The sequence below is a fragment of the Arachis stenosperma genome, chromosome 6 (genome assembly GCF_014773155.1).
Source record: "Arachis stenosperma cultivar V10309 chromosome 6, arast.V10309.gnm1.PFL2, whole genome shotgun sequence".
Lineage (NCBI taxonomy): Eukaryota > Viridiplantae > Streptophyta > Magnoliopsida > Fabales > Fabaceae > Arachis > Arachis stenosperma.
This window is the reverse complement of record NC_080382.1, coordinates 141,912,143-141,934,898: the sequence shown is the minus strand read 5'-3', so window position 1 is coordinate 141,934,898 and position 22,756 is coordinate 141,912,143. Positions and strand designations below refer to the sequence as shown.

Genomic DNA, 22,756 nt, shown 5'->3' with positions numbered 1-22,756 from the left:
AATAAAAAGGTATAAATACTTTTGAATGAAGTATAAATCAAATCTTTATGATATTTTCATTAAGAGCTCTAATTAAATTGTGGTTTATATATTATCTGTTTTTATTTTTATGTCACATGAATGTGGAAGGGACTTTATATAATATCTTTTCTAAAATACCCTTTATCAATATATAATTTATAAAAAATATTTTGTTAACTCCAAATATTTAACTCATGAATTTTTTATTTTAGTATAAGAAATTAACTATTTTCACTAATTTCAAACATATCATTATTATTATTAATTTATAAAAAAGATTAAATATATTAAATTTGAGTGATATAAAATATTATTTTATCATTATTCAAATATTCAATAATAAATGGTGTATTTTTCTATTTTTATTATTTATATTTTGTTTAATTATTATTTTATATATTTATTAAATTATTACCCAGTTAAACGGTTTGACTAAGTGAGCCAATAGTTTGCCTAAATCAATTGTTGACTTAGTTTATACAAATTTTAGGTCATACAAATTTAAATACCATGTTATAGAATCATCACTACTTATTTGAAAGATTTAAATGGTTAATTAAATAAAGGAATATAAATAATATTATATATACACATGCCAATTGTTTGCCTTGTATGTGTTGAATTATACTTTTATTTTAGAGAAATAAGAGAAACAAAATCAAACTCTAGATCCGAACCTTTAATCATAAAATCTTTGATATATACATTATAATAAACTCTCTCTTCTATAAAAATATAAGAAAATAAAATATTGAATAAAGATAGTTCTATATTAACAAATTTGTTAACATCCACTCTATATATCAATCACAAATACATGTGTGTAGTTGCATACATGCATGGTTATGATGACATACTTCAAAGATTGGCCATGATGACATAAAAGATTGCTTCTAAACGAGGTGACGGCTTTACAATTTTTTTTTTTTTTTTTTTGGGTCAGAAATCTTCTTATTAGAGTGCATGCATGTCAAAGTTGAGTCGTATCGATATTGTGGCTATACAATTTTGATTCATATATATTATGACCATTATTATAGAATATAGATCTCTTTAGATATTGTTTGGTTTCGTTATGATACGCATGGAAAAATATGATGTTTGATGTGACTGAGGTTGAAATTAAACAACCATACATATTATATGGAGCATTTATCTTACATGCGGTTGAATTTCATTGCTAAGAAGTAATAATATTATGTTCATCTTGTGTTTGACATTATTGGTAATTATTCTCTCAAACTCATGGAATCTTGGTATTTATCACTTTGGTCATTTAAATTAAAAGTGACACATACATTTATGAATTTGAGAAAATATATTCTCTAATAAGTCATTTTCCAAAAAAAAAAAATTATAAACTAATTAAATACTCTTGACACTCGTATAAAAATATGATTGTTATTAATTAATAGGATAAGTATTGTTTTGATCCTAACGTTGATGATGGTTAGAATTGAAACCGTTTTTAGCGTAATTTTTTATTTAGAATTATCTGTAACGTTTTTTTTTCGTATTAAAATCGTCCTTTCAACTTTTTACGGACAAAAATATTCTTTATCACTACCAATACCTTTACCACTACCACTACCTTCCTTACTCCACCACCACCATCAAATACTAATCCTTAGAATCAGAATTAAATTCAGAAGCAGAAATAACATCAAATTCAACTAGTACCCAAATTAACAATATCAAATTCAACAACAAAATCAACACATAAAATCAGAATCAAAAATAGAAACAAAGCAAAAGCAAATGCAGAAGCAAAAGAAAATGCAGATGCAGAAGATGAAGCAGATACAGAAGTTGAAACAGAAAAAGAAGCAGATGCAGATGCAGAAGGTGAAGCAGAACCACCGGCACTTCTCCAACGGTAGCTCATGGGCGAATTGGCGGCGATGGCTCAGCAGCGTGGTCTCCCTCCAAGGCCCGATGACGACGCGATGGCGGCGGCAAGCTCTAGTAGCGTCGGTGCATCTCCTTTCCCTCTTCTCTTCTCTCCCGTCGCAGCTCCTCTCTCCTTTCTTCTTTCTTTCGGCGACGGCGACGACAAGCTTCGCTGGCGCCGTTCCCCCTCCCCCTTTCTCCTTTTCCTCCCTCCTGGGCGCTTTTTCCCTTTTCCCATCCCCTTCCCCCTCGTGTTCTTTATTTTTTTATTTTATAATTTCTTTATTTATTATAATAGGCGTAATTTAGTAATAAAATTAACAATTTTATTAAAAAGAACGATTTTAATACGAAAAAAAAAAGTTAAGGATGATTCTAAATAAAAAATTATGTTGGAAACGGTTTCGATTCTGACCTTTAACGTTAGAGACCAAAACAATATATATCCCTTAATTAATTTTATATTTAAATTATTTTTAATCAACAAAACAAAAAAAAACGTGCATTTATAATAACTGTTAAAAAAATACTAATATCAAAATAATATTTATTATAAAAAATGTAGATATAATAAAATTATTTTTCACATTGCGTTATATTTTTTATTTTATCTGGAACAGTGGAACACATTAACATACATTCACTATTCAATCGCTCGTTATGATGTTTATCTTTCCGGTATTATTGTATTTTCTATAAGTGTATATTTTTTGTTGAGTGAAACATTGATCATAAAGGGCTTTCTATTTTTTTCAAATGCGTGATCATTTTTTCTTTTTTAAAGTCTTTGCCTCAATCGAAGATTAGATTAGTACAAGAAGATAATGATAGTGGTTCTCGATCGTTCTGATTCTTCCTGTTTACACACGTTTAATTTCTATATATATTATGTATACTATTTGATTTGATCAAAGTGGAACACAAAAAACTTGTCTCTTCTCCTCTCTAGTCTTTTACAGAAAAAAAAAATTACAAGCATCTCTTTAGAAAACTATATTGGTCGGTCCTATATATAAATCCTCAATTTTTAATTCAATGTTTATCAAATGGGAAAAAACAATAATCGACAAGTTCATCATATAAATGCATGTAATTTTTTTTTTTTATAGATTTACCAAAAATTAAATTTTAAACATTTTGAATATAGAAAATTCTGATATCGTGTAATGATATTATGTTTTTTAAAAATTTAAACTAATAAAAAAAATAATATAAATTATTTCTATTAAAAAGAGACAATTAATATAACTAGACAAAATTAAAATAGAATTAGTTATTATTATGAGTTGAAAGAAAAAGCTAGAGTCTGTTAAAAATGATTAGGCTTTTTAATTAATTAGTTAGCATGAATCAAATAATTAGTTAGATTAGGAAATGTGAAGCAAATAGTATATTGCGGCGTCACTTTTCTCTCGGCGTTAAAGAGATTTTATCACAAAATCAATTCTCATCATATTCTCTTATCTATTGTTTTTCATTCTCTACTCTTCACTTTTATAATGATACAATTTTCAAATGAAAAAGTATATGAAGCTAAAACTTTGAACCACTCAACTTAAACAATATTATTTAATAACTAATTTTTAAATTTTTGAAAAATCAAAATTTAAATAATTAGCTAATTAATTTTTGGGTAATTAGGGTTAGAAAAAATAATTTTTTTAGAAGTCTAAACACATTTTCAGTAATCACTCCTCTTCTTGTTTAGACCTTCCGTCACCCAAAACACTGCCTCGCCACTATAAGATTGCGCCACGCATGTCGCCGCTAGAGGGAGCTCTCGCGTGAACGCTGTATCCCCTCCACTTCACGATTCGCAGAAGCAAAGACGACCACCGCAACCCCCCTCTATCACGTTTGTAGCAGCACTACCAACCACCGCATCGACCTTTCTCTCACGAGTCGCAGCAGCGCCGCTCGACCACCGCGGCCCTTCTCCCCCGCAATTCGAAGTGACACCGATCACCGCAGCGCCCTTTCTCTCACTCTCGTTTACACCTTCTTAATCCTTTTTACTTTTTTTTTCACGTGAATCAATTCATATTCTTTTAGTTTTTCTTTTCTAATTTCCTTCTTTCTCCTGCAGTTTAATTTAAAATTCAATTATTTTTTATTATTAATTTTGATATTTTTATATTCTGTTGTTGCTGATGTAGATTTAGGCATCCCATCATCTTTGAAATTTTCACATAGCAAAATCATGTAGTACCTAAAATTTCAAATCTTTTAAATGCTAACTCCGACAATGATTTACTTGTAAAAAAATAAACAATGCTGTTTAGTTTTGAAAATTATAGTACTTTGATTCGATGTATGATATCAGATCATCAAATTTTTGTAATGATTTTGTTGTTGTCTCTTCTTTTGATCAACGGATTGCAGGTCATTGATCTTACAAGAGTGTCACAATATCTTGCTTATCTTGCCAGTGATGCAGATTTGGTCATCTTAGAAGGAATAGTAAGTTCTTTTTTGGATATTGTTGAAAATTTTTATTGTATTGATCAATGCTAGATACATTGTTGGGCTTTGATACTTAAAATTAAGTAGGATAATAAGGGAAGTAATGTTTTGGTTAGAAGTTATATGATGGTATCAGTCTTTCCTAGTTTAAATTAATTATCAATTTACTATATAATGTAATAAGATAGTTCTTTGTTTAAAGAGAATTTTTGCATAGCAAATTCTTAAGCATTTGGATGATTATAATTAAAACATTAAAAACCTTATTTTCTTTAAAATCTAATGTTAGCAGTGTCTTAATTGAGTTATTTGTTCAGGCTATTTTTTTGTATATTTTTGGATGTTCTTTTTATATGTACATGTGGATGAAAAATTATTAAGCTACTGTTTTTAAGTTTTGTTTTTCTGCATACTATGATCTTGATCTATTCCATTAAAAGAAATTAAAGGTGTAAGAAAAAAAAAGGAAGAAAAACTTATGTGGCTACTTATTCTTGTTATGGTTCATATACTCTTTAAATTCATTTGAATTGCCTCTATGAAATAAAATTATGAAGATTTACTTATTTATATTTTAGTTACTTATATATATATATATATATATATATATATATATATATATATATATATATATATATATATAAGTAACCCTAAACCCTAAACCCTAAAACCTAAACCCTAAAACAAAGTTTCTAAAAATTTGTTCTAGTTGTCATGTGTTTTAATTTATAAGTTATTTTTGTTTTGGTGGATGTTTAATTTGTTTTTAGCTGGATATTTCTTTTCATTTTATATAGATTTTTCTGCTAATTCAATTATGTTCTCCATCTTATGCATTTTGGTTGAGGTGCTTGTAGCTTGTATGAAAATTATTAAATAGTTTGTTGGTCTATAATATATGTATCATGTAGGAGATTCTAAACCTATAAAGATGTTTGAAAGAACAAATTTGGCAAACAATCAACTCATTCATTATCGATATGCATGTCCCTGTAGAAAAATGGTTGATCTTAATTGGTATTGCTTCTGGTTCTGCTGAGGTATGGTGCTTTGCATGTGTTATAGTAAGTAGGTAACTTGGTTAATTACATTTAAACTATGCTTATGTTTTTTAATTTAATAAGAGGAAGATCAACAAATTAAAAAAGATGAGTTGTAAAGAAATTACAACAGCTCCATTTATTCTCCATTTTTACTTTTTGCAGAAGTAATGTATCACATCATCAGAAGATACGCTCAAGGATTCCAAGCTGCAAGATTACATTGAAAAAAAAGTTTACTTTAAGATGATTGATGAATTTGAACTGATAGACGAGAAATTTGAAGTAGTTGATGAACCGGATGAAGTGAAAAAGACGTGATCTAAGTATAGCAGATAGAAAGTTGTTATTTGTTTAGCTAGTTGTATAGTAATGATATAACAATTTTCTAAACGATGTAGCCTCACCCCTCTAACAAAATATAGGGTTTTTGTATTATTTTTTGTCATGATGAATTCCTGGTTCTACAGTGTTGCAAATTATATGAATAAGTTGAATGAATATTATGATTCCTTTCATTTCATCTTAGTATGATGACAAATTTATCGTTATTTATGTAGGATAAGCTTTTTTGATTTGTCATTCACATGGCTTCTATTAAAGTAACATCCATTTAGTATGGAAAAAAAACATCCGGATGCTTGACAGAAAAACATCCACTTAAATCTTTGCAATAATAATCAGGTATCTACACGAAGAATCATGCCAAGTAGGATTTAAAAAAAAGGCCATGCAATTCTTAAACAAATACACTCATCCACAACTGCAACACAAGAAAACTAGGATAATATATGAAGAAACCTCCATTTAGTCTAAAGACGAACGATGCTACTCCTTAACAGAATAAAAAACTACTTATATCTTAGCTAAAAAATAAGGTACAAATACCAAAAAACCTGTCGAGGAATATTGGAGAACAGAAAAGACATTCACTTCCTAAAGAAAATAGAGGCATCTCTACTATTTAACACAGATAAACTCGGAAAAATATATGTAGAAACATCCATTTAGTAAGGTAAAGAAACATCAAAATCAACATCCATGTAGATATTGGTATTAACAAACTGGTATCTACACAAAAAAACCTGTCAAGTAGGTTGATTGCATAAATAGGCCATACAATGCTTAAAGAACTAGATACATCCACAACTGCAACATAAAAAAACTAGTAAAATATATAAAGAAACTTTCATTTAGTCTAAAGATGAAAGATGCTCCTGATTAACAGAACAAAAATCTACTTATAGCTTGGCAAAAAAATAATGTACAAACACCAAGAAACTTGCCGAAGAATATTGGAAAATAGAAAAGACATTCACTACCTAAAGAAATAGAGGCATCCTCTACTAATTAACACATATAAACTCGGAACATATATTCAGAAACATCCATTTAGAAGGGTAAAGGAATATATATTCAGAAACATCCATTTAGTCGGGTAAAGAAACATCCTGCTGCATAATAGGAGCAACATCCACATGGATGTTGCCAAAAAAACAAGCAGCTATCTGCACAAAAACATGTTGTGTATAGCCTAAAAAAGTAAATACTTTAAACAGTATCATAAGTGTCTCAAACGGATACAAAATCATGATTTTTCTAGGTATCTTTCATCTTCTGTTGTCTTCCCCCCTTCCTTGGCTTTTTCGTAGGTAACTACGCACGCTGCAGCATGGCCTTCATGCTTGGTGCTATAAAGGGGGTTCTTACTTCCTTAAGTTTGTTTCTGGGCTGGTTGCGACATACAGGATGGTCGTCTAACACCGAAAGTAAAGCAGCTTTCAATTCCTACCAATTGCAAACAGCAATATCGAAACTCTAACAATTGCAACTTCCTTTTCCCTAATTTCAGCAACATCCAAATTTCAATTACTTCAAGTCACCAAAATAAAGCAATTTATCAAAATTTAATCCTTCGTATAACACACCCTAATTAAAGATGTACATTTACAAAATCAATCAAGAACCATCCACATACACGCTAGAACAAATATATGTTTAATATGATCAGCAATATATAAACAGAAAATTTGTAGATAAAATGGCTCTGTTTTACCATGTGTAGATAACTGAACCCTTTGTGTTTTTCTATTTAAATTGCAAACCACGATATTGATACAACACATATGAGCATGTACATGTAGAGTAAACTAAGTAGTAATTAATCGCCAAAATTTGAACTCCATCGAAGACACCAACACTTAAAATAAATAACATCTAACCTTTTTAATGGAAAGCAAACGAAATTTTGTAGCAAAAAAACAGTCCAATTTAAAAAACTGCACAATCGAATCTCCACATACATGCAACTCATCAAAATCCAACTCATAAAGATAAAGCAACTTCCAATCTCTTACAATTGCAAATAGGAACTTCGAAACTGTAACAATTGCAACTTCCAATCCCTACTTTCAGCAACGTCCAAGTTCCAACAGTATCAACTCACCAAAATTACGCAATTTCGAGAACAACATTCAACAATTCATTAAAATTTAATCTATCGTAGAACACACCCTAATTGAACATGTACATTCACAAAATCAATTAAGAACTATCCACTTACCTGTTACAGCCGTTTGAGAATTGTAGAACTGAAGTCGGTGACTGAACTGAAGGAGACCTGTCCATGCCTCCAGCAAGCAGGGATGGCCTTCACGTGGCGGCGTTGAGTGTATCCGACAATGGACAACTGGTTGACGCAAATGGTTGTTGTTGCATGTGTGGCGGAGACGCAACTAAAACCTTTGGAAGAGAGCCGTTGAGGATGCACCGTCGTCGTTGGGAGGGTGTGCCATCGCTGGGGATGGTGCTCGCGGTGGGTGTTGTGCCGCCGTGTGGGATGGTGTTCGTTCTTGCTAATGTGCCGCCGTGAGAAAAGGTGTACGATGACTTTGAGGTAGAGGGTGAGAACCGGTGGGAGTAGAAGGTGTTGGGATGCAACGGTAAAATTTGAAAAATTAGGATTATATTTGAGTAATTTTGGGGATAATTTTTGGTAAATTGGACTTTGGGGTCCAATCCAAAAAATATTATCAGAAGTTAGCTTATCCTACTCTTGGTTCCCTAGCAGAATTCTTTTCAAATATTATTGGCCTCAAATAGTGAAAAGGGCCAGCTGCTTTCATGTCCGGAAAAACTTTGTTAGTTCATTTAATTAACTCACAAATTTTTTTCTACCTAATAAAAAAATAAAATTACTTTTTATGGACTCAATTGAGAATAATTTTGACTTAGTTCATGGTTTATAGAAGTAGAAAATGCTCTAATAAAAATAAGCTAATAAAAAAATGTATATAAATTAATATATCTCTAATATATTCTTACTTTCTAATGTTATGCCATAAAATTATTTTTATTAAAAATTTAAATTAATAAAAAAGACATTTTTAAAAACTTTTTGAACAAAGATGGGTTATTTTTTGTTATTAGAACTCTATTAATTTAAAAAGAAAATTCTAGAAGATATAAATATATACCGTTAGAACCTTTTTTTAGTATTTTCTGTATTCTATGGACATCCTGTGTCCTGGAAAAACAAAACCCATATCATGCGACATTTTACTTGGGATGAAAATTCTAATATATATTTGTTAAAGTTAATCTGTTGATGCTTATCTAATTTTGATTCTATTTAATATCATTTGGAAGACTTGTAAAAACAAATGGTCGGGTGATGAGGATGTTTTAATATATGTAAAAAGTATTTAGGCTATGTTCGAGGCATGGATTTTGGTGTTTGTATTTCTAAAGTGATTCTTATTTTGCACATGAGAGTTTATACAATCTGTTATTACTAGTAAATTATTAAGAGCTAAATCTCATATATTTGTTTAGCACTTAGATATATGAATTATGTTATAGGGGCTATATTTGTGTTGTGTATGGTAATATTTACTCTTTATATATAGATATATGAATTATGAATTAGATGAACAATAAATTAGATCTATGATTGTATAAATATTTTTTGATGCAAAAAGTTTTATTGAAAAGGAAATTTTTGATTGATGTTATAGTGTTTATATACATAAAAATTGTTATTTAGAATAGAAATAAGTTTTATAATAATTAATAAAAAATGTTGATGTTGGAGAGATTATGATAGTTTATAACATTCACTAAATATAAGAAAAAGTAGTCACACAAGTTATAACTTAGTGACAGTTTAAAATAGTTACTAAATATAAAAAAATTGTCACAAAAACTAGTAATTTAGTGACAGTTTTAGCTTGTCGCTAAAAATTTTGTAACAGTTTAAAATAGTCAGAAAAATAAAATAAAAAACTGTCACAGGATTTAATAATTTAATGATGATTTTAAACCGTCGTGAAATACAACACAAAAATATGTAGACAAGTGTTATAAATTAGTGAAAGTTTTATAGCTCAAAAACCGTCACAAACAATTTAGTAACGCTCCTTACTAATTGGTGATCCAAAACCATCATTATGTTAGCTGGTGATGCCTAAATCCATGACACTTTTTTTAACCATTCCGAAAATATTTAGTGACAGTTAAAATTATCGTTAAACATTAAAAAAAACTATGGCAAAAATATTATTTTGTTGTAATAATACATGTGAATGATTATATCTGTAGCAAACTAATTATAAATGAAATTTTTGTGCATTGTTTTTTAAGAGGAGGGAAGTAATAAAAACTTAAAAAGAAAAGAGTGTGTTGGTTAGATGTATAAAACTTGACATGATATATAGAGGGAAATTATTTAAAAAAAAAAAACCCTTAAATTTTCAATATCCAAAGAATAGCAAAAACAATTTATTACTTAAAAGTCTTATATTAAATTTTTATAAGAATATTTTTTATTGGAAATTTAATAATAATATTTATTAAGATACGGTCCACTAATGTAAATATCTTACATCAAATTTGAACCATAGAAAGTGAGGATGTATATGTATGAATATATCAAAATACGTCATATCTTTTTTCTTGCATGTGTGAACGTCTAAAAGTTCCTCCTTTTCCTACTAGTGTTGGACTAACTAACTATTGAGTTGAGTGCATGCAACGTAGATAATGTTCGCCAATAATTTCCATTCACATCACTATGAAGCATTACTATTAATTCTTCTATATATGTGTTGCTGAATGATTATATATAAAGTTTGAAGTGATTGCTTGCCACCTTATTAGTCATTAATAGTAGAAAGAATAGTAGCACATTTATCGTATTTGTTTTCTGTTCATATTGCTATGATTCTTCAAGTACAACGTTATCTGTTGTGGGTCTCTTATTGGTTGATTTTCTGGATTCACCATGCAACATAGTGTGGTCACTTTGATTTCCCCCTTATGCTGCAATGATGAGATATTTTGTTTGTTTCTTTACCTAACTTAATGCTGAAAATCTTGACCCTGTACAAGTCTCAAGTCTATTGCCATATATTTTGTTATTTCTAATATTTGAAATCAAAATTTAGGGTTTTTATCTAAATAAAATTTGGATATGTGAAAGTTTTCTTCCTATATTTATATAAATCGTTTTAATCATTTGTACTTTAGGTTATTTCGCAAAAGGAGGCATGCATCTTTAGACGATTTATAAATTAAAATCATTTCGAAAAAGTACATAAATCGTTCTAGAATAATGAACTTTAAAAAATAAACATAAATCGATCTATAATAAGACGACTAATATTTGAAAAAAAAAAACAATTGACTAAAACGATTTATTTGTTTTAGACTTTTAGTAAATCACAAAAGAACGGTATAATTTACTTGAAGAGAATAATAACAAAATACTGAGACGACTTATGTAAAAAGGAGAATCATAATACCATTTTACAATTTACGTTTGAGTAATTGATCACTATTGTCACTGCCATGAACTTTGGCGAGAAAAAATTGAGAAATCGAGGAAAAAGGAAGAGTGATCTTAAAGGCGGCAAAGACTGGTAGAGCACGGTAGAGCACGGTAAAAAGCAAAGCACGACAACAGATAGGTCAGTGACACTTAGGGAGAAAAATGGCTAGCAATGAGGGAGAAGATATGTACTACTTAAATGGTATTGCGCATATAGTCGAATTTATCAACGAAGAGGTTAATTCTCATTTTTTTTCTATCTAATTTACTTTATAAACTTAATCGGATTTCATTTTTTTTGTTAGCGGTATTAAGGCTTTTAATTGAGTTATTGTATGTTAATAATTTAGTTTATACAATATTTTTAATTATTCTAATTATATATTATTTGTTTTTTTTAATAACTCGATATATATATTTTTATATATGTAACTGATTTTTACTATATAAATAGTATAATTGTATAATATATAATAATAATAATAATACATAAATGCATAAAAAATTTAATGTTATTGTCTCAACAATAAATTCTACTTTTATTATCTTAATATTCTTAACATTACACCAAATATAAGGAGTTGTATTCATAAATCATAACTGCTGTCATATAGCTAATAATTGAGAGTAAGGTAAAAATTTTATTTTTGTTTATAAAATTTTGGGTTGGTTTGCACCTTTTGTTCATATGCCTCGCCCATGTAAAAGTTGTATACTATAATGAAAAAAAAAGCCCATTAAATAACACAAAAAGTTGGATCTATGTCCCCTTTGTATCACTATTTTCTTTTTTTTTTTTTGATAGTGTCTAAACACTTGTATTGGTTCGGGTGGTTCTAGGCCCGAACCCCGTTCAAAAAAAAAAAAAAAAACACTCGGAATAATTTCAGGTCTGCAACTATGTCACTAGATGAAATACAACTATGTGTTAATTTGGATTGATTTTTTTAGTAAAAAAAAAATATTTTTTTAAATAAAATATTTTATTAAAGAAAAGTAAATTATTTACTTTTTTTAAAACTAATAATACCTTATTTTTAAAAAAAAACGTTTTAATACTTAAAATTTCTTTTTAAAAAGTCTATCTAAATATAAAATAATTTTTGTTTATTAAAAAATAATTTTTTAAAAAAAATAAATATCTTTTTTCAAAAATCAATTCAAACGGATGCTATATATGTTGTATTGGACTAAAAGGCAACAAACTATAAAATAAAGAGATATTTTCTTTTTATTATTAATTTTTTTTATATATAATGTTCAAAAGATATTAACAATGATGCCATTATTTTAAGACTTCTCTTTTTTTTTTTTTTCTTTTTTAGAAAAAAAGGGGACAACAACATGTATAGAGTATAGACACATAGAATACATGAGACGGAGTAGTTTACATATTCAATAAGATTAACATGAAACCATCTCTAAAATAAGAGTGCATTTGTAAAAAATTTGAAGATTGTTAAAACCTTAAAAAAACGTCTCATTTTAAAATCTCGAGCCACAAAATAAGGCATTAAAAATATGAAGTAACATTTTCATTTCTGTTTTCCGTAAAAAAAATCTAAAATATGTTTTATTTCTAAACTTTTTAAAATATTTCTAAGAAGACATATGGAATGTTAAAAATATTCCTTTAGTGTTTCTATTTTTTTACTTGGTTTTAGTTTTATTGATTGAAAATATATGAAAAGGCTATTTTTACTTCTATAGTAGTTCTATTATAGTTAAATACAATTTGAATTTTTTTTATATGAAAAAATTTCCAAGTCCTGCAAACATATTATAGGTTTGCTCTATATAGACTTGACCTATGTTGTTAAAGGATAAATTTTATCAAAGAAATAATATTTTAATTTTTTAAACTTTATTATAGTGTGTTTTAAAATATTTTAATTTAATGTATCAACTAAATATCAACTAAAATATATTTTAATTTTAAATTGATACTACATTTTAAAAATAAAACCAACAACAAAATATATTCATTATTTCTTTTTATAGAAATAGAATCTAATTTAATGAACCAATTGTTTTCTAATTTTTAAAAATTATAAACGAGAGTTATTTTCAAAAAATAAAAACAAAAATAAAAAATATTTTTACAGACCAATTAATTCTAAAGCACCCAAACTAAAATAAAAAACATCAATATATGACAATTTGAAATTTTAAAGATTAACATCTAACAAATAAAGATGATATAGACTAAAGTGGTCAATAAAAAAAATGAAAATTAATTTAGAGTTTTACTTAAATAATAATGCCTCAAGAAAATTTAAAATTAACATTTATTTTAAATTATATTGACCTTCAAATCTCTTATAATTACTACAAGTATTGAAATTCATACAAAAGAGTGAAAAATCCAAGAACCAAACCTGGAAAATTGAATTTTTCTTGTTTCTTTATTTAGGTTTGATTTTTGGTTTAGTTGTAAAAAACTTAAATTAAATCAAACAGAGAACTTAAATTAAATCAAATATAGCCCCGACGCTGCCGAGCCTCTCTTCGTCTTGTTTGCGCTCCGTTGCAATGTGACATCGCATCGTAGTAATTCCATGCATTCTTTTTTCTGTATGCTCACAATTACATTCTGTAAATAAGAATTTTAAATACGTATGTGTGTGGACATTTATTTTTCATGTAGATAGAATGTATGTTCTTAATACGATATTCCAAGTTGGGGTAGGAAAGGGCGACATTGAGAATGAGATTTAGATTAGGAGAGTGTGATTAGAATTAAAAGAGAGGGAATGCTTAAAATTTTTTGTAGTAAAGTTAAAAAGTTTTTTTTAACTTGAGTTGGAATTTTTTTTCCTTAATTTTTAGTGAACTAAAAAATCAATCTATTATTTATATTATTCAAATTCATCATTGTTTATCTAGCAAAATTAATCTAAAAAATATTTTTGTATTATTCTTCGATTGTTGTCTCCGTTCATGATCTCATTCCAGTCTCTCGGTCGTTTCTTTTAATTATTTGTTTTAATTTTTATTTAGAATTTTTATTATAATTTTGTATTATAATGTTTTATTATGATTATTTATTTTTAGAAAAAAAAAATTTGGAAGAAGGAATTTGATTTGATGTACATCAATTAGGATTGATAATTGTGTTTTATAATAGACACCTATTCTCGTTTTATTCACTCATCTGCTGCACATACACAGCTCATTACAATATTATTTTTTTTAATATAATACTACGGTCTCTTCTATCCTTAACAAAGATAAAATAGGAGTAGTAGTTGATATTAAGATATATATTAAAAATAAAGTACATTATAAATATATTTATATATAAATATATTGTAATTATTTAGTAACTAATTTTTATTGTGTTGAATAGTTTAATATAGTAAGAGATATACACTTTTAAAATATACAAAAAAAAAAAGTTATATACAAAATAAAAAAATGTGATTATTCTTGCATTTAAAGGAAAGGAAAAAACAAAATGATGACCAATCTAGTGTGACCTTGCAATATCAACTAGGGTTGACATCCCAATATGCTAGTAAATAGTAACTCGCTTGGCACCTGTAGTGAACATTTACACTTTGTTTGGGGTGAAAAGAAATAGGAAGGAGAGAAATTGAGTAAAAAAAAATAGAAAGAAAAGAAATAGAAGTGAAATTTAATTTTTATGGATGTGTTTGGATGGAAGAAAAATAAGATGAAAAGATATCGAAAGATAAATAATTTATGTTGTTTGTTTGAAAAGGAAAATGGAGAGAAAAAATGAATTAAGTTATATAATGACAATATTACCCTCCATATTATATAGTAATATTATTATGTATACAATTATGTAAATATTCATAAATGTGATTAAATAATAACAACAAAATTTAATTATATTTATACTATAACAAGTTAGAAATACAAATTTGATAAAATAATAATAATAATAATAATAATAATAATAATAATAATAATAATAATAATAATAAGTTAATAACAAAGTTAGCGTGATCTAATTAGATAAAATATAAATTTTATTTTTATTTATTACTTATGTTAATACATAAACTGAAAATAATTTTAAGAAGAAAAAAATATCTAAGTCAATAATTACATGTATATGATTTTAATGAGGCTAACCAATCACATTATATGATTTGATTAATATATGATGTTTTATATTACACTTACAAATATACATAAAAAAAATCTTACATGATCAAGTCATTATATATGAAACTAAAAAAATTTTACAGGGACCTCTTTGATCAAATCATTACTAATAGCATACACTTTTTTTATTAACTCATTACTAATAGCATAGTTAACAATAGTTGTAGTTATGAAAGTCACAAAATACAAAGACATGAGATTTTATCATTATAAGCCTTAATTAAGTTGTCTGAATAATAAGAACAAGTTGTGAGTACAGGTTCTAACTCACAAATACCTCCAGAACTCCAAGGACTTGGGCAGCAGTCATTGTCACAATGCCTCAACTACTTGGAGGAATATTCTAAAGGCTTATGATATCTTAAAAGAAGAATTTCGATGGAATGTGGGAAATATGCAACAATCGATTTGGTATGATGAGTGAAGTCCTCTTGGCAAACTTTGTGAGCTTACGTCTTATGTTCACATATCTGAAACAAATTTTTCTCTTACTGATTTGTGGAGCAATAGTACTTGGGAGGGGGATAAGCTTGTAACGCCAATTTCTCACGAGGTCAAACAGTTTCTTCACAGTCTTGGGCCTCCTTTAATGTCAGAATCGGAGCCCGGATGGATTTGGTGGCCCGCATCACTAAAAGCCTATAGCTCTCGAGAAGGTTATCGTTGGCTCCTGACAAAGAAAGTGAATTCGATCGAAAATAGCAACTGTGGGTGGATTTGGCGCCTTAATTTGCCAGAGAAGATAAAGATGATGATGTGGTTGGGTCTACAAAATGTGCTTCCGACAAATGCCTTCCGGTTCAAGCGTCATTTAACTGATTTCGGACAGATTTTCGAGATGCAATGCAGATCTGGAAACAATGGAGCATTGTCTTAGGGATTGTGAGAAATCAAGATGCATTTGGCAAATGTTGGATCCTTTGCTTATTGATTCATTTGAAGGTACTCCCTTGGAATTTTGGATTCGGAAGGTCATGCCGGGCAATTGTAGGGGCGGGTCTTTGGTGGGTGTGGAGGCATCGTTGCAATGATATTTTCAATAATGGAGATCAGTGGTCAAACTATAAGGTTGTTGCTATGGCTCGGATTACTGCTAATGATTTAAGAAAGTCTGCCAGTACCAAGTGTATAACTTTCAAGGATCGAAGGAGGTGGAAACCTCCAACAGGTGACACTTTTAAAGTTAATTGTGATGCGAGTCTGTTTTCTGATTGGAACCTAGCAGGAATTGGTTGTGTTATTAGAGATTCTAATGGGCGTTGGATTTCGGGTTGTTCTAGTAGCTATCCTCCAGGGCCTATCGTCAGATGTGAGCTTTTTGCTGTTTGGAGGGGTTTAATTTTAGCTTGGCATTATGGCTTAAGAGATATTGTGTGCGAAACAGATTCTCTTGACATTTTGCTCATTTTAAAAAATCTGGCAAATGGGCTAAATTGTGATGTGGTTGATATTCTTCAGAAGATACAGGAGCTTCTATCAAGACCTTGGGTTGTGAATTTTGAATGGATTACCCGTGATGCTAACGCTGTGGCAGATTGGCTGGCGAGATATGCGGTCAAGACCAATCCAACTCATGTTATTTGGTCGGAACCTTGTGATGAGTTTCAGCATCTTATGCTTGTTGATTTAGGATAATCCCTTTTTTTTCTTTGTTCTTTTTGTTTAGTCACCAAAAAAAATAAGGCTTAATTAAGTCATAGATATGTTACCCACAAAATATGAAGATACTTGTACCTATCTTGATGTAAAAGTTATATTTGTGTCAGTCTCAAAATATTAGCCACATTACTAGGACTATTGTTCCTAGAGTGCACCTGCTTCTCTCATCAATTCATATAATGTGGCAAGACGTACGTCAGCCGGAACACCAAAAAAATCCCTCTTAGCTCTATCTTCTCTGCATAAAAAGTGGTAACACCTCATGCGCAATTCTGGCATCACACCTAAATTCTCTAACTCATTCCACACGTCATTTTCAGAGTAAATGCGAGGCTTACTTTGCTCAAGAATCACAAGATCCCTTTCAGCCATTCGCACTTGTTGTTTAGCAATTTGAACTTGCTCCTTAGCTACCTGCACTTGTTCTTCAGCTGTTAACACTTACTTTTCAGCAATATTAATTGATCTCTCATAAAAATGATTCCCATCTTTCATCATGTCAGTCAATGCTTGAATGCCTTTACTCATTGTTTCCATTTCTTATTCTAATTTATCACTTATGGTTGTTTTGCGTTTAGTACCTCTTGATGATGTTCCTTGAGAGCCAGTTGATTGGTTAGATAAACCAATTTCAGGACTATGACCCATGGTAAAACTAGTAGCATATGGAGTAATTGGATACTCATTCCACTCCTCTTCCATATTTAAAAAACTATCATCATCATTCAAGTTAATTATTTCTTTATGCTTCTCCCACCTTTTCACTTTTTCTTTAGCACTTTCAGCATGTTTTCCTGTTGCCCTGTCTGTACCATATATCTCAAATAGTTTATCATAGTGTTTGATTGGAGTACGCATCCACTTCTGATTTTGCCTAAATCAAATAGAAGAATATTTACTATGACTGTGCCTATATGTAAAATCTATATTATTGAGATACTTCTTCAAAAATTACTAGTGACATTTAATACCAAATAAGAGAATAAATGCATAAAGTATACCTTAATCAATTCTTTCCAAACTTCAGCTTCAGCCTCAAACATCTTTGTAATTGAATTCCAGGAAAATCCACTAAGCCCATGAAAATTATCATAACAAACTCCAAAATGATCATTTAAAGTCTTGAGTCTATTCTTAAGATTCTCTTTGTGGATGTGGTTACCATAGATAGATCTCAAATGTGAAAGTATGTTGTCATATGCCATTGTAGTAAATGTGCCATCCACTCTATTACCTTTATGACATTCTTCAATCAAAGCATCAATGAAGGTTGTATCCATTTCGTCAGTCCATCTTAGGGTATTCCGACTAGTGGCCTCACCTTGGCATGATGCTCTCTTTGCCATTAACACTTCTCAATCTACAAAATAAGTGGATAGAAATAACATCCATAATCTTAAATCAAACCATTTGTAAACTATCTTATCACTTATTCAACAAATAAAGATTCAATACACTCCATAAGTACAACATATGACAAAGTGATTCAATAATTGCACACCAAAGTCCTCAAACAGAATATGATAACACTTCAAGAGGTAACATGAATTCAATAATAACAAATCATAGTTATAAAATCAACTCAGTGCACAAATAATACAACTAATAACATTTTTTGCAAAATTTTGTAAATGAGTGATCAGAGCCCTAGTTGACAGTCAGCCCACATTTGAGCAGCTATTTTATCCCTTAATATGGCACCTCGCCTATAGTCTTCATCTTGTTCATGTCGAACTACTTCATCCTCTTCTGGATTATTTTCTTGTAGTTCTCGGTCAACTTGAGCTATGAGATGTGGATCAGGATCTACACCCATTAAAAAGTTATATAATATGCAACAAGCTAGCACAATTTCAGTCATAGTTTCAAAGTCATAATGTGGTTCAGTGCCACTTGTGATTATTGCAAATCTTTTCTTTAAAACTCCAAATGGCCTTTCGATAACATTTCTCAATGAAGCATGACGAAGATTAAATAATTTCTTTTCATTTTCTGGGCCACGTCTTACGTACTCTTTTAAGTGATACCTTACACTTCGATATGGGGTAATTAATTCATGCTTAAGCATAAATTCAACATCCCCAAGATAAAATTTTCCTACAAAATCCATCATTGAAAATGATTAATTAAGTATAAATACACAAACTACTAATCTTAACCTACTAATGAGACAATATAGTTTTATGTACATGCTAATCTCGTGGAAGTCTAAGATTATTATCACTCGATAATGCATTCTTAAGAACTTTTGAGTTAGATGTTGTTCCTTCCCAACCCGTTAATACATAAGTGAACTTCATATCAAAATCACATGCAACTAATACATTCTGTGTCGGCCAGTCTTTTCTCTCTCGAAATTTAGGTTGGTTTGCTATGGGTACTTTGACACGAAAATGTGTTCCATCTATAGCTCCAATACAGTCCTAAATAATAGTCCATTATTTAATAAAGTAACATGAAATTATATATATCAATCAAAACTATTTATTCACATAATTGTACATGTCCATACCTTAAAATAAGGATAAAATCTATGATTGTGAAAGATCGCCGGAGATATAATGGATGCAGATGGTTGTCGAAGAAATTCATCTTCTAGTAAAATAATTGCCCGTAACACAGCATGGAAGTGGCGGCTAACAGTTTCTCCAGATCGGTGGTAGAAAAAAGAAACGGTTCTAGTTTTCACATTATGAGCTACTATATACAAGAACCTAGCAACTTGCTCCTCTACTGTAACATGTTTTGTATCCCTCACTTGACGTGTTGCTCTTAATTTCTCACAAATTGAAGAAATGCATCAGGGCCCATGCGTAGGGTGTCACGACACTTATGAGTTTCTCTTAACTGTTGCATTAAAGTAGCTCAAACTTGTTCTCGCCCAACTAATTTATGGGAGATGGATTTGTCAACCCGTGTAGACATAAATCTCAATAAATATAACATGTGCACGATGTAACATATCAGTGTTATTGTGCATAATTTATGTCGTCTTTTCCAATCCTCCCTCAAAACTGTTAATATATGTTCTTGGTTTTCAAGGGTTAATATATTTTCCTGATTATCGACCCCGAACTTAAAAGAAAGGTTTAGTGGAAAATCACAATTAAAGAAGTCTTCCATATTGGGAACCAAAAAACTTTCTTCATGATCAGTCTTATCCATTTAACAAGCACTTTGTAGTTTCAAAATTACAGCACCAACAAAAACAAAAAAATAGCATCATATGTAAAGCATAAGCAATGCAGTTAAATAACTAGTATTCATATATATGACCTCCTAATCGAAGAATATAATTAATTGCTCAAGAATCTCAACCAATTGAAAGATAACAATTTTTTATACTTTTCGAAAAAATTTAAACACAAACTACATCTGAAAGAAAAAATAAAAAAATAAAAAACACAAAAAATAAAAAGCAAGTAATAGGTGTTAATGTGGTTTTGGGTATAAATTTACATAAAAATAAAAAAAAACTTATGGATATATAGAAAACAATATTTTAGAAGAAAAGTACTAAACAAGAGACCATATTGAACATCTTTTCTTAGTGAAAAACAGGCAAAAAATCTAAGCTATACTTGAATTTGGTCAGAGACGGCATATGCAAAGTGCCTTGCAATTTTTCAAAATTACTTGTTGAACTTGAAACAGATAAAGTAATGGATTCTTTGATAGTCATCCCAAAGAAAGATAATTTTTTTATATATAAAGAATATTCACATTAAGATAGTAATTAAATTGTTATATGTTATATCATAAGTTAAGTTAATCAAATCCTTTAAAATTGCTTAACGTTTTTTTACTTGTCCTTTTTAGATTAAAAAAATTATTTTAATCAACTTCAACATTTATCCATGTGAGAATTAGTTATGAATTTGGTGTACAAGTAAATAAAATAGTTAAATAATTATAAAAGGGTAGATTATGGAACAAATTTGCAAACACGTGCGGTGGAACAAATTTATTTTGCGGTGAAAGATAAGTTGTTAATTTCTATCGTTTTCAATAACTGAGCTCCCAAATAATAATAATTTCTGTGTGTCCTAAGAAATCAATTAGTTTACCTAAACTAAGTATAGTTTAGCAGTTATATTTCGAATGGGGCATTTTATCAGGCAATTTATAGACATAAAAGTTAACAAACTATGAGTTAGCATTTTTTCATTGGAGCATTTGATCAAGCAGTTTACATACATGAAAGTTAACAAAGAAATAAATCAAACTAAAATATAATCTCTGTCCATATACTTCAAAATTAAATCACAAAGACAGATCCATCAATACACAGCGTCAAAAGGGAAGTATGAGCGACATAAAAAACTTATCTATAGTATATACACACATCAATTCTTTCAACTCTAATTAACGTATAAATCAGTACCTTTGCATGTTTTCACTTGAACATTTTATCAAACAGTTTATAGGCATGAAAATTAACAAACTCATAATTCAAAATAAAATGTAATCTTTGTTCTTATACTGCAAAATTGAACCTCAGACCCACAGATCTATGAATCTAATAAAGAATGAAAGGTGAAACAAGAGCACGATAGAAAACTTACCAGATTTTACCCGTAGATGCAAGATGCCATGACCAGAATGATTGAGAAGTGGTGGAGGAATGGATCGCTAGTAACACTTGCACTGGTTGATAGTGTTTGAAGTGCCGAAGTGGGTAGGATGCACAGCGTAATCTTAGGTTGAAGAAGAGTTTTCAGAAAAAGAAGAGGGTAGGGTTTGGAAATGATGCAGTGGAATGCGTTTTCTTTCCATTTTCTCACCTTAGGTGGAGAGGAAAGTTTTTGGTGGGTCCCACTAACTTTTTGTTACTGTTCTCTCTTTCCCTTTACATTTTCTTTCATTCCCAAACAAGTGAAATATCAGATTTCCTTCCTTTTTCTTTCCGTTCATGTTTAATTCCCCCCAATTTCCATCTAAACAAACACAGTGTTAATAAATTTTGTATAGATGGCAATTTTAGGGGTGTATGGAGATCAGATTAGATATGGTTGAAAATTCAATCCGATTCGCATAATTTTATTGGATTGGATCGAATATGATATCCACGTTTTTAGTATCAGATTCAATTCAATCCATACATTTGCGGATTGGATCAGATATCGGGTATATCTACATAATTGAACCTTCTCCTTTTAATCATATTTCTATGTAAAAAAAATTTAATAAAAACGTTTCTTTCACACTTTTAAACCTATTTATTTCTAAAATATTTTTAATCAAACTTTTTCTAAATAACAAAAATAAAATAAACCAACATATGAATAATAACTACTAACTAAAACATACAAACAAGTAAATATAATACCATATATATATATACTTTTTTTAATTATTATTGTACGAATCTGCGGATCCGCGGATTGGATACGTGGATGCAGAGCATATATCCGCGATCTGTTCCGTAAAGAGTGCGGATCGGATCCTGTTATTGCGAGGAACTTTGCTCTGAGATATAGGTCGGATGCAACTGGAACGGTGTCTGTGATGCCTTTCTTCCATGCACTGCACCTTAAGATCCTTCTCAATTCGTGCAGTACCTGCAAAAAGGACTCCGACACTCAAGTCAGTTCACAGATGCGATAATATAAAACCTTAATCTCAAGAACTATGTCTTGCTGTATACTGTTCTTTTTTATCTTTGTTATGCCTTTATGTTTGTGATGATCCCTATTTATTATCTTTCGGGAGCGCTTGT

The 22,756-nt window shown here is 29.5% G+C and overlaps 2 protein-coding genes across 2 annotated transcripts; both read right to left on the bottom strand.

Annotated features, from left to right (window-relative positions):
* Window positions 1-17,181: 17,181 nt before the first annotated feature.
* Window positions 17,182-18,383, bottom strand: LOC130934870 (uncharacterized). The gene is made up of 3 exons (XM_057864395.1): window positions 18,039-18,383; window positions 17,619-17,901; window positions 17,182-17,468 (listed from the first exon to the last, which is right to left on the bottom strand). The coding sequence occupies exons 1-3, from the start codon at window positions 18,381-18,383 to the stop codon at window positions 17,182-17,184; spliced, it is 915 nt and encodes a 304-aa protein (XP_057720378.1).
* A 293-nt stretch (window positions 18,384-18,676) lies between these two features.
* Window positions 18,677-19,147, bottom strand: LOC130934869 (uncharacterized). Its single transcript, XM_057864394.1, has one exon. The coding sequence runs from the start codon at window positions 19,145-19,147 to the stop codon at window positions 18,677-18,679; it is 471 nt and encodes a 156-aa protein (XP_057720377.1).
* Window positions 19,148-22,756: the final 3,609 nt, after the last annotated feature.

What these genes read in the sequence shown, in the direction of transcription:
- LOC130934870 (XM_057864395.1), bottom strand. Translation starts at nt 18,383, where the DNA reads ATGGCAAAGAGAGCATCATGCCAAGGTGAGGCCACTAGTCGGAATACC. An exon ending in TTTGGAAAGAATTGATTAAG is followed by an intron (nt 17,902 to 18,038) that starts GTATACTTTATG and finishes AGGCAAAATCAG; the next exon opens with AAGTGGATGCGTACTCCAAT. An exon ending in TCAAGGAACATCATCAAGAG is followed by an intron (nt 17,469 to 17,618) that starts GTACTAAACGCA and finishes AAGTGTTAACAG; the next exon opens with CTGAAGAACAAGTGCAGGTA.
- LOC130934869 (XM_057864394.1), bottom strand. Translation starts at nt 19,147, where the DNA reads ATGGATTTTGTAGGAAAATTTTATCTTGGGGATGTTGAATTTATGCTT.